This window comes from Ptychodera flava, chromosome 19, assembly GCF_041260155.1.
Source record: "Ptychodera flava strain L36383 chromosome 19, AS_Pfla_20210202, whole genome shotgun sequence".
In the NCBI taxonomy this organism is placed as follows: domain Eukaryota; kingdom Metazoa; phylum Hemichordata; class Enteropneusta; family Ptychoderidae; genus Ptychodera; species Ptychodera flava.
The window spans coordinates 21,407,853-21,421,602 of record NC_091946.1 but is presented as its reverse complement, the minus strand read 5'-3'; the positions used below and the strand labels follow the sequence as shown (position 1 = coordinate 21,421,602).

The 13,750-nt window shown below is 37.5% G+C and overlaps 1 protein-coding gene across 2 annotated transcripts in view; it reads left to right on the top strand.

The window, feature by feature from the left end:
• LOC139118882 (uncharacterized) overlaps positions 1–13,750 on the top strand; it is a 33,860-nt gene that overhangs the window by 4,882 nt on the left and 15,228 nt on the right. For both annotated transcript variants that reach the window (XM_070682434.1, XM_070682436.1), the window contains exons 2-3: positions 146–285; positions 841–953. In XM_070682434.1, coding sequence (XP_070538535.1) covers positions 146–285; positions 841–953 — 253 coding nt within the window. The remainder of the gene's footprint in view (positions 1–145; positions 286–840; positions 954–13,750) is intronic.

Here is a 13,750-nt window from a genome sequence, read left to right as displayed (position 1 = left end):
TTCTTGACATATCGTTCAGCCAGCAAATAGGAAAAGCAAAACCTTAAGCAAAAGTGTATCACAAGCGTCTCACCAAAGCAAGAAATCAGTGAAATTGTTATCGCGACTTTTCATTTCTCTTTTTAATCTTCGCTTATCTGTCTAGTCTCATTCACTTGTCGAGCAAGGAAGATGCGGCCGCACTTGAGAGGGACTTTCTACAGAAACCACTTTTCTTCATGGTCAAGTGCACTGCCGAGAAGAATGTTGCAAAGGTGAAGATCAGGCAGAAAGAAAAGCGAGAAGGTAAGGTTATCCAAATGTTATCCCAACCTATGCATCTATGCATGAATTGAGACACGCATTAATGCAAGTCGTCTGGCTTTCTGTGTACTCTTATTATTGGGATGTATATGTATGTCCTGTATTGTAGCTTTAGAAAATGCATTTAGCCTACCAAGCTCCCTTGAGTCTGTGTGTGTATGTATGTATGTATGAATGAATGAATGTGTGTATGTATGTATGTATGTATGTATGTATGTATGTATGTATGTATGTATGTATGTATGTATGTATGTATGTATGTATGTATGTATGTATGTATGTATGTATGTATGTATGTATGTATGTATGTATGTATGTATGTATGTATGTATGTATGTATGTATGTATGTATCTATCTATCTATCTATCTATCTATCTATCTATCTATCTATCTATGATCTATCTATCGATTTATCTTTCTATCTGTCTATCTATCTATGCCGATTTATCTGTCACTTCATGTTAACGTCCACATAAAACTTTGTATAGAAACAACTCGGTCGATGATTGTTTTGAACCATATTTCTTCACTTTCAGACAAATACGCTGCAATTGTTCACACCAGCCACCCCCGGATGAAACAGCAAGTGAGCGAGATATTGAAGATGATAAAGGATTACGTGCAGAAAGAGAAAAGATTTACAATAAAGGTGAGACAAAATATCTGAACAGCACGTGGTAAAATGACCATCCTCTTTCCTCCTTATTTCATTAAAACATATACGTCAAACTATTGGGTTTAGTCGCGGGAGGGGGAATGAGTGACACACACTAATTGAAAATCAATTCAAGTCATTCAATTTTTCTCGTCTTTATGAGTTCTAACTGAGGCAATGGCCTTCAATTGTATTCTTTGTACTGATAGAGATGCGTTGAACTGCATTTTTATCAGGTGGAATGTTCATTTAAAGCCGGGATCGATGATGAATCTGATTATTTTTATTTTCGGTTTTTCGCAACGACAGCATGATCCCGAAGATTGAAATGCCTGTGCCTGCGTCAGATTGTCTGGCAGGGAAATCTACTTATTAGATTACTATTTCAATGGAAAACAAAAGGCTATGACACTTCATAATCCTCTTATAGAGTAAAACAAACTTGATCTCGGGGATCAAGTCCCTGGCCTTTAAGTTTCATTTGAGTTTGCCCGGCCTGATACAAAAAATGTAGTGAAAGGTTTAGCATGCCATTATGCAAATATTTCAGCCCTACTAACGCCTGAGTTAGGATCCTCTCCAACCCCTTGAGATACAGCATCCTTTTTTAATATTTGGCAACATTGAAGAAGTGGTATCGCCACAAACTGATGATATCATACCTGCAATAGGAAAAGCACAGTAGACAATAATGGCGGCACTCACTGCGGTTTGTATTGTGAGTACCACGATGTTGCCAAGGCTGTCCAAGGGTAGTATGCGCCTCGAAAGTGAAAGCCTGAAACTTTTGCTCAAACTTTCCTAAATGAAACTTTCAACCATATCTTACCAAATCAACAAAAAAAATCGGGGGTATCCATGCAAAGTTTTGAACTAGCGAAACAAATTGCCCAACATTTTGGGATATTGGTAATTTAACATGGCCGGATTTTCGAAAATGTAGGACGGTGAAAGATTTTTTTTTCTCCAAGAGCTTAAAATGAGCCGCCCCACAAGTGGTAGAACAGAAAAGACTCGTTCTAGCTTAAAAGAAGAGTGGGTGGAGTGTCACTCGTGCTTCGAGAAAACGTTTTAATCCCTCAGTCACCAAGAAATGAACACTGTTAGCGAAATTATTGTGTATGAGTTATTTCCCTCCGGTCCATCAAGAATAGACCTTGCTCCTTGTTACATTCCCCTTTATAGGGCGACTGTGATTTTATGAGCAATTTACGGTTCATTCTTGAATCCATCTAAATTAATGGTTTTGAAAAAATGTATCATGGACGAATTAAATGATGTACCGTAAGTGGACTGGATCACAATCACCCCTTTAATTAGCTCAGTTGTTGAATCTGAGATAGTTATTGATTTTTCATTGGAACAGATCAATCACAAGTCTACTTATTCAAATGGTATCAATCGACATCCTTCTAGCGATATGTCATAATTTCCCAAATAGGCGCAAAGAAAATTAATATTTCACGCTCACGATACATTAGCGTCCTTTGTCGCGATAAAGACGAAGCTGCAATTCCACTCGATTTGGACTATTACAATACTGGAACCACGAAATACCAGCACGGTATAGCAACAACATGATCTTACTCGTTTTCACATTTATTTCACCCAGTAACTTATCCTTCTCATGGAGGTATTCTGCTTACTACCCCCATTTTCTGTTGTATTTTAACCACTTGTAATATTTAGCTGTTACTACCTGTTCAATGTATTCATTGCGTGGGTTTGAAACAGTAGAATTGTAGCATGCCACGCACGGGCAAGTGATAATTTGTACTTTTGTATCTTTTCAAATGTCGGTAGAAATCAAAGTATCGCATGCCATCTTACTGTGTTCTTTATGACGTCAGCATCCGTTATAGCCACGGTACTGTATAAATACATTCACAAACATAGGCAGAGACATTCACTCACGCAGTCTTACACTCACAGGCAGACTCACAGACTGATGTATCAGTGGCTGGGCCGTGAGGCCTAGCCATATTCAATAAAGAAGTCAAAATTCTACGTCATCACTCGTGGTCAGTTCCAGAGTCTTTAAATGATATGACAGATACATGACGCGAAAGTTCCTTCCACTGAACACGTGTAAACTTCACCAAAACTCGATGCAGCACACGGATAATATTGCTCGTTTAATCGATTCAAATAAAACATTCACAGAGAATCTTCCGTGGAATCGAATACTTGTGCACTTTCAAATTCCTCCCGATTTGATTTTTTATGTGCTAAAACATTATAAAACACGTTTTGCTCTTTATGATTGAATTCCTTGCCTTACAGTAGAGATTTAACACGCGAGGAAAGTTTTGCATTTGAATTGTAGTAAATAGAAAAATATATGATTAATTCCTGTTACCAAGTGACAAAATGTGCGCTTCAACTGTCTACAATTATAAAACTGAAAAATCATAAACTTTTAAATGGCGTTCGAAAAAAAATAGACTGAGGTATATAATGGTTTGAGATTAAAGTTAATTAGCAACAGTTTGTCATATGACCTAAGAGGTATCATGGCACTATAAAGCTGCAGTGATTTCCAGCAATATTTAATGTACCGTTAGCTAGATCTTGACAATGGTGTAATGGTGTGGTAAAGGTGTTCAGCGACAAATCGTCCGCTTTTCACGTCTTCAGTTGGTTGCACTCTTGACGCTTGGCGAAAAGCTATGCTTTCGCAAAGTCTTTCCCTTGGGTTGGTTCTATGCAGGATGAAGAAGAGCAAGATAAGATCTCACGGAAATGCAGTGTCAGGTCCGGCTTCATGTGCTTCTGAGAGAGAGAGAGAGAGAGAGAGAGAGAGAGAGAGAGGAGAGAGAGAGAGAGAGAGAGAGAGAGAGAGAGAGAGAGAGAGAGAGAGAGAGAGAGAGAGAGAGATACAGACAGACAGGCAGACAGACAGGCAGACAGACAGACAGAGCATAAGCAATATAGTTAACACCTTCTACAAATGTACGATCCAAATTCAACAATCATCACTTGATTAGAGTTACTACATTATAGCACCATGCACAATGAAATGTTTTGTAGGACGTATTATACTATTAGTATATGCATCAAATCGGAACCAGAGGCATTTTCGTTATTGAGTAAAAGTTAGGTACAGCTGGTCACGGGAAATAATTAATTCAAAAAAGACAATAGATTCCAGCGCGTGCGTCGTAGCAATTTAACTGCAAAAGGACTCAACAATTCCATACATCTTTTGCGAAAATATATCAGAACGTGCTTTAATATCAGTTGAGTACATGAGTGGTTTACGGAAGAAAATGTTTTTTTCATTCTTTTGCAAATGTTACTGTTCCTTATATTATAATTTATCAAGGGCACTGGCGTTCAGACAGCCGAATCTATTATTATTATCATTATTATTACAGGTATTGCAAAACAAAAATCCAACCGCCTGTAGCGTGTTCAAGGGCTGCAATGGTATCTTTTATATTCAACTACGTATTATCAACCTATTGGAGAATGTTATCATTACATCAAGACCATTTTCGCTCATGATAAAGCCCTCTCCACTGACCAAAGTTTAAATATCTGTTCCAATCGACTTGAGCGTAGTTTAGATTTCATTGCCATTACATTATTATTATTATGAGATTTTATTTCAGACAAATTATTAAAAAAAATCGTCCATAGTTAACAAAGTACAGAAAAGAAGCACACAGTAACAATACACAAAGCGAAAGACACAGCATTAAAATCTAATATTTAAAAAAAAAAAAAAAAAAAACAATAAAAATTCATCGGTGGAGCAAACTTTGCCAATGCCATTGTAGACCAGAATAAAACATGTCAGATTTACATAACACTTTTAAAAGCTCGTTTTCACAATGCTGAAGTCGACAAGCAAAGCTATAAACAGCTTTTCTCCTCAAAACGGAGAAATTATTCATACTAAGAGTGACAAACGAATTTGTAATACTAGCCATTCGTGGGAGGCTCAGTAGCCTTCGAAGTGCATTGTTATGACAAACATGAATGCCACGAATTGAGGAAGACTTACATTTACACCATAATTGTACACCATAAATATTATTGCAAAAAGCATTAAAAAGCCGCAATTTAACAGCTGGGCTACACCGGCTAAATTTTGTAAGAGCAAATTTGAACGACCGCACAATGCCCTTCGTTGAGAGGCAATATCATCATCATCTTTAAGATCGTAAGTAAAAATATGGCCAAGGTAAGTAAATTTAGAGACAAAGTCTATCGTGTATCCTCTAAGTATGACCGAAGGAATATTACTCAGTTTGTTGACTGATGTAAAGCACATGCACTTGGTCTTTAACACATTGTATACAATATCATGATCTATGGCATAGAGCTCACAAATTTTAACAAGTTTTCTTAAGCCTTTAATTGAAGGTGAAAGCAGACACATATCATCAGCGTATGACAAGTTATTTAAAACAACTCCTCCTACTTCACAGCCGACACCACAACTAGTCAAAGAGTGATTAAGATCATCAATATAAACATTAAAAAGAAGTGGTGACATGATTCCCCCTTGACGGACCCCATTTGTAACTGTAAAGAAGGATGATATTGATTTCCCCCAGCGAATGCAAAAACGTTGAGATGCGTACCAAAAATGTAGTAGCCGTACAATGTAAAGCGGAATATGTCTGTCGATTAATTTTTTCGAAAGTGTCCATGATTCACCCTGTCAAAGGCCTTTTCGGCGTCAAGAAAACAAACGAACACTGAGCTGCCATTAAGTTTATAATATCTAATGGTTTCCTTTAAAAGGAAAATACACATGTCTGTACCATGCATTTTCTTGAAACCAAACTGATTGTCTGATGTTGTGAGATAGTTTTCACACCTATCGAGAAGAGCCCGTTCAAAAACCTTAGAAAACACACTTGTCAAAGCGATTGGACGGTAATTATTTTTGGATCAGCGGTTTTGTCTTTAACAAGCGGAATAATAACAACATTTGTCAGATTTTCAGGCAACAAACCCATGAACCATCATTGACGAAAAGCAAAGACTAAGATGGACAATCAATTGGTGTGTGCGTAACACAAGTGTTCAGCACTAAGACCATCTAGACCAGGGGATTTCCCAATTATAAGGTTATCAATAATGCGACGAATTTCATCAACTGTAATTGACATATCAGCTGTATATGAGATAGACATTAATGCGTTTTGTACAAATGCGTCATGTTTTGGATTATTTACAGAGTTCATCAGATTTTTGAAATGTGAACCCCACATATCTGCAATATTCTGTTCACCTTTTATGTTGTTTACACATGTTGCTAAAGGTGTCTTTTTGTGATTAACTTGGGCAACTGAGGCCCAAAAATTCCGATGGTCATTTTCTAAAAGAGCTTTCGCCATACCATCTGCACGTTGCTGGCTTCAGCCGCTTGCAGTTTCTCAATGAATATTTAAATATCGATCTAGTCCGACGCATGTAATCAGCAATCGGACCAGAGTGTGGCTTATCAGCAGAATTCCACATCGTATAAGCATGGCGAGCAGTTTTGTGGGCTTCTTTCACCATATCATTCCAACCCGGTATGGGATTGTAACTTTTTGATTTACTACTATGAAATACATCATTACTCGCTTTTGTCAAGGCATTACAAATAGAATTATAATATGTCGAAATTTGTTGACTATGGGATGGATCATCACAGTTGCAGTTTTTACATAACAAAGCTCTGATTGGTGGAACTATTGCATTCAAATAATGACCAGATTTAACGGTATAGTCATTGATAATGTCCTCACTCAAAGCTGACCAATCAATACCTGCCCAGATTACACATATCCTCGTACTATACCTGTTTAACTCGCGAGTTTGACACTCGACAGCAGCAGTCATCACAGGAAGGTTGTTCGACGAAGTGCAAATCGTTCTTATCGATAGAGAACGTTGGCGCGATGAAGCGGCTGCGGTCCTGGACACATACGAAAGTGGTCAGTTGTACTCGGCGGTTGTCTAGGTTCACTGGAACTGTACGGAGTTTACGCTGACATCTTGAGAAGCCAGTCGATATAAGAAGGCACATTATGAAACTTTGAAGTAAGAAATATCTTCGTAATCGGATAAAAGACATCTGCAATGTGCAACATAAATGAAAAAAATTACAAAAAGAAGCAAATTATGAAACTTTAAAGTAAGAAATATCTTCGTAATCGGATAAAAGACATCTGCAATGTGCAACATAAATGAAAAAATTACAAAAAGAAGCAAATAATTTGTAGTATGATTACAGAAAAAGAAGTCAGTCACAGCAGTATGATTTGGTCAGTATCTTAGTGAGGAACTTCCGTGCATCGAAAGTTAAGTGAAAGTTAATTACGAGGTCTTTTTTTCACGTGCGTCTATTTTGTTGACGAATTTGCAACATACTAAGCTCATATCACAATTACTCTACACCATGAATATATTTCTGGAAAATATGTCAAGAACTTATCAAAGCCCCACTAGCTGTAACTCTTGAAATTTGTTGACCTCAAAATATCTTCGTATTCTCTCCTAGTTTCCTCTGAATTCTACCCTCTGAAGGAGTGTGGGATTTTCCTGCATTAGGAAACCATTCTTTGTGAAACATTTGACAAAAATTCAAATTTTAACGGCCATGTTGATTTCCCGATATTTTCAAAAATTGGTTATATTACAAAGGAAACAGAACATACAATGTCACAGTTAAAAACATTCACCCCTATGCATTACATTGGACTACTCTGTGCAGTTTTGTGAAGATTCCAGTGCAGATATGCACAGTATCCATGGTTATTGCTTTTCCGCATGGGCTGCGATTTAATGTTTAGGCAGACATTTAATCGCAGTGTAATCTTTATCTAGTTAAAAATCACATACACAGTCCAAAGGGGTAGTTAATAATTTATACACACACCTAAATTAGTACATCCTCACAAGCTTATAAAAATAATACTAAAAGATACAGCTATATAGTGGGGTTTTGATTTTCCTGTTGCCTATCTTGCAGCGGTTCATCAGTTGAGCGTATGCGTTATGTCAGCAACATTTCCACTCACGTTGTTGATATCAGCTTAAATGGATGTTTTCTTATACGTGCGCGATGCATAGTAGCTTATAAGTAGCCTCTCGTTAGGTGAAAATAGTCTAAGCCATAGCGAGAAAACTTAACACATTAATTTGATGGTGTTGAATCTGTTGTCAGACGCAAGAGCTGGGTGACTTGCTCTGTCACAGGGCATGCTCAATAACCCCTTTCACAGGACTATACTTGATTTCAGTGATTATATGGTGTGTATCTGGTCTTGCTGTACTTGACTGAATAAGGCCATGTAATTTGTTACTTTGACTGATGCCGTGGCCATAGATCTAAATTATGGCTTTGAAGACATAGCTACATCCAGCATTGAATTTTACTCTTCTTTTGGTATATTTTCATGAATTGGAAATTTTAGAAATCTCAAAGGACGCCGTCTCACCTTTGTAGATGTGGGAAAATCCGTAAGACAGAAATGGAAATCGAAAAAAAAGTATGAATGCTACACATACGATTAACTTCCCGTCATGATAGTGCAGCTAAGCACTTTCAGTTCGGGGAATATAGTCTTTTACAAAGCCCAGACAATAAATTCCAAATAGACGTTGCACGTGACTTTAGGCTATGGCTGTATTTGCCAGCTTCCTGCTAATATATAACCCTAGTCAACAAAAACTTGCATCGGATATGGGACGGTTTCAAAACGAGAATTTCATGTACTGGGTTTGAACATAAAGCACAGAAATCAGAAAGCATTATAATATAGGTCGTATACTGTGACAAGAAGTAGGATTAAATACTTACCACGACTATCTTGTTCGTCTTACCCGGATTCTCCACCAAAGAAAAGTAGTATTCTAACAGCTTGCGTTATGCAAGACAACTTAGAGCTGATTGAGAGAAACTCCGCCGGCTGACAGGTAAAAGTGGTCTCCCTCCAGATCATTACAAGCTTCTTTATGGAGCGAAGGACTGTGAAATTGTCCAATAGAATCATTTGTCACCTAACATGCGGGTTCAGATGAGGCTAATGACTCCAACTCATCAGACTGGCGACAAATGGAAATGTTTCAGGGCTGTCTGGGACATGATCGTATGATGTTGAAAGTCGTGCGTTCTCACTGTCTATATATGAAACGAATACCCACATGTTCATACCTCGACGAAATCGAAAGAAATGTTTAAAAGTTTCAATAAACACGCCTAGAGGAATCATGGCAGGTCTGTCGGAAACCTTTAAAATCTTTAATTTTTGATCGGGTGCCACCCATCAAGGACAGCAAAGTTTGGCAAAATCCTGCGTGTTTTTAAAAATGCAAACAATTTAGGTCTGGGGTTGCTGCTCATGGCGGTAATATAATTGATGATACAAGGGCATCATCAATATTACCACTATGGGCACCATCCCTCGGGCGGGATCTTGCCCATGCTATAGGGTGTTATTTTTTAATGTTGACCTGTTGGACACTTAATATTTTGACTTGATGAATGGAGAAGAACAAGAAACTGTACTTCACAAATAGAAGAAAGTCATTTGAAATACACATCAGAAGTTCAGGCAAATTTAGTCTTAACTGATGTTTTTGTTCAAAAAAACCCCATTGCTGACGTCATGTACTTTGGTAAATTCATATCTTCGCTATTAAGAGAGAGAAAGGAATATAACAGAAAGGTTTGTCTCAGCTGTATGAGGTCGCACATGACGTTCAAAGAACATCTTTTGTTTCATTTTACAGTGCCCTAGTGTTTCAAAACTAGTATTCTGGAGCAGTTTATCATCTGTTAGGGGGACAGATATTCGGACGCTCAAATTTTTCCAAAATATTTCTTATCTGCCGTTTGTGTACACTCATTTTGAAGTCCTTCGAGAAAGTAAAGGTTTCAAATAATTATAATTGCCTACATTCAAAACAACAGCGAATGGGCACTTGTATATTTGCACATTCCCTATAGGATATACCTTTATTAACTAATCCGTCAAGCTATCTTCCATTTTCAATTGCGTGTGGGCCATTGCTCTTTGCGTACCGACACAACACAACACAAGACAACACAACACAACACAACACAACACAACACAACACAACACAACACAACACAATACAACACAACACAATGCAACAGCACGACACAACAAAACGAACAAAACACACCACAACACAACGCAACAGCACAACGCAACACAACACAACACAACACAACACAACACAACACAACACAACACAACACAACACAACACAACGTTGAATCATAATAACATAGACGTATAAAATGTATAAAACTGCAGATAATATAAGTTGAATGGGTTTGTTAATTTTTTTCATAAATTTGCAAACATTGTACCGATACCCCTGGTCATGCAAGCCCGTCCTTCTGTAAATGTTAACAAAAACGTGCGTTAAAACGTCAACATTCTTTACCTATGCATGAAGTAAAATCCCCTTTGCTGAAATTGCATGACAAACACAGCAGCCATTTTCAGCACATTAGTGGCAAAAAACCTGATTTTTACAGATCGACGCATTTCGTTTTATGGTTCGCTGGTATCAATCACTGATCCTTTTATTGGACTTGACTGTCCATTGCCTCTTGGTTTGACAAAGACAAAAACTAAGATCAAAATATTCTCATGGTTTGGGACCTTTACATTCACAAGAAACGTGCCCACGATAGCTCAAAGGAAAGGATAAAGGGATACATATAATCCTTTTAACATAAATAATGAACATGTCATAGGGACATGCTATTAAAGTTCCCGGTCACCCTTAAAATTAGAAACTAATGAACGATTTCGTTTGAGGCTTACAATTGCGATTTTTGAGAATTTAGTTGTATATTTTACGTGTCAGATGTCCAGGAAACTGTTTTGATTCGTCAGAAATACAAGTACAGATACCGGAAACACTTGTAAGTTGGTAACCGTTAGAATTCCTTCTTTCTGTGAGAAATATTACATCGGCAAGTTTTGTAGGAATGACCTACTTTAGGTATATGTTAAATTTTAGTAAGATAGAGAAGCAGATATCTAGCTCCAACGTGGGCGTTTACTTTTAGTCTGCTGATCACAACATCAGTATTTTTCGGTGAAGTCTTTGTACTTAGAAGTCCGTAAGAACGACGCATCCACAAGGTCAAAAATGACAAGTATCTTGCATAAACAAAGACAGATTTTAAAACTTTTCGATTTAAAAGGTACCACTCTCAATCCTTTTATTGGACTTGACTGTCCATTGCCTCTTGGTTTGACAAAGACAAAAAATAAGATCAAAATATTCTCATGGTTTGGGACCTTTACATTCGCAAGAAACGTGCCCACGATAGCTCAAAGGAAAGGATAAAGGGATACATATAATCCTTTTAACATAAATAATGAAAATGTCATAAGTCATAGGGACATGCTATTAAAGCTCCCGGTCACCCTTAAAATTTGAAACTAATGAACGATTTCGTTGAGGTTATTACCTATTACATCATACCAGTACATTGATGGCGCAATGTGAAAAAAATGGTGGTATATTCGGGAAAAACCACGGTTGGCACATGCGCGAGCTCTCAGCGAGAGAAAAAATCCTTTTAGGACGTTAAATGCCAGAAATTCACTCTATTGTTATGACATAATAGCGATAAATCACACGCAGCGACGGTATACCACTCAGTTCTGATAAGTTCACTCTATACATACACTCGCTATCGCTCGTGCATATATGTCGTCAACTGGTCAAAATTTCATGGTATACGGTTTCTGGGTGTGCTTTATTGCTTATAACCGATTTATCACATACCTATGCCCAGAATTTTACTAATGATAGATAAAGCTTTTAATTTTTGAGGCTTTACTTTTATTACGCCTTGCGCATAAACATCGAATTATTTGCGTGAAGAAGCTTAGTTCATAAACTATACGAATAAGTCAACATCACACGCGACATCGCGACGATGAAAGTTATTCTAACCTTGCTTTCGACCACAGGCGCAGCAGGTATAACAGGTGACTCAGACTATTGCTGTTCGTAGCCTTTTCCCCCATTCAACCGCTTATGGCGTGTTGTTTGGTATTCCGCCTAACTAAGCACCAACTTAGAAGTGCACCGTGGAGCAGCTATGGATCGCCTCGCTTCTCAACGAATCACAACCAAGCAAGTCATAGTGGTAAGATTATCTGCGTAGCCTCAGACGTTGCTACCCGGTCTATAAGAACCTTCAAAAATGAATTAATCAATCATACAAAACTATTTATTTCATTTCAACATTCATTAACGGACCAGCCAGCTAACCGGGCTCACATACTGGGCCACAATCAATAGAGATAACAGAGGCACATGAAGCAAATCCAAAAGGGCTCAGTAAGTTTTGTGAAAATAATAGATTCTACATGGTGATCAGGGTCGTAGCCTGTCCAAAGCGACTGATTCGTAAAATATTACTTATTCTGCATATTCTTTGTATCGAATTAGTGTGTACGATTACTGCGTGCTGCAAATATGTATTCTGTTTGAAGAGTCAGTCGAGCGACTGTCCTGGTCATTGTGAAAAAAGATAGTGTATTTAGCTTTAGAAAGTTGAACATACAATCGACAAAATAATTGTCGTTGTAACTTGTGACAAAAATTTATTTAATTGGCAGCAGCTTAGGCATATTGACAAGTAAATGGCCAACGTTCACTTATCAGAAAAAATACATATGTTTTCGGTTTGTTTGGCTTTTTGTTGTTTTTATCTTTTTCTCTTCACAATTACCAAAATCCGATTTTCTTATTTTTATCCTAATCTCGTTGCTTACCTTAACGATCATAATGGTATTAACAATACCAAACAACTGAGATTTCGCTCTGATTTTTCTCTTTTCCGAATGTTACTTTCTACCTGGGCGTATCTTAAGTACTGGGTCGTGCCATACGGAAATTCTTGCAAACAATATTGCTTCAATGTTCTGTGTCATTTATGATTTGGAGTATGTCTAGTTTATCTTTCTGTAGCAGATAATCATGTATTTGTTTTATTGGTATTGAAAATGTCATTTCATTTGTTTCTGGCGAGTGTTAGTTTTCAAGTATAACTTACTGTCTCCCGCTGGCATGGGACTTTGATAGTGCACTGATTCAGAAAAAGGAAGTATTATCCATGAATTCGAACGTCAAGGTCTAGTAGATTCACATACAAGAAACAGTAGAGTTTCCAGTCATGAAACGTTTGGTAATTGTCCCTGCATTTTGACTCATTCTAAGGCTTCTTGTGTGAGGAGAAATCGTTGTTCCTAGTGATATTGGAAGGCAGCAATCCTTTTGAATGAAATTAGAGAGAATTTCATATTTTACATTGTCAATCAATTCATTGTTATCGACCGAGTCAAATGCGTTGGAGTAAACTAGCAAAACAATGTGGGTTGTTTCCTGGCAAAAATGTTGGTTATTTACCCGGTTCAACAGCTAATACCAATGATGAAACTGTCAATCATAGAAATGTTCAAATTGATTGTAAATATGGAAATTTCGGGATCGAAATTACTTTGTTAAACATAATAATTGCACACAGTGTGTTGTGTTTGGCATAGATATACGATAAGAAGTTGGATGGTTTTGAGTTATTCATTACTAAGAAGGGTATAAAGCTAGCCGCCAGAACAACATTAATGAAAACATTGTCAAAGATGAAGCTGATATCCGATTCAGATCTAAAAGTCTCAATGTGTTTGTCTCCCTCCGGATTCATGTCTCTGGCGAGGATTAGATTCACTCTCCAAAACCGTGATCGGTAATTCTTGAAGGTATACAATCACCTGTAATCTAAA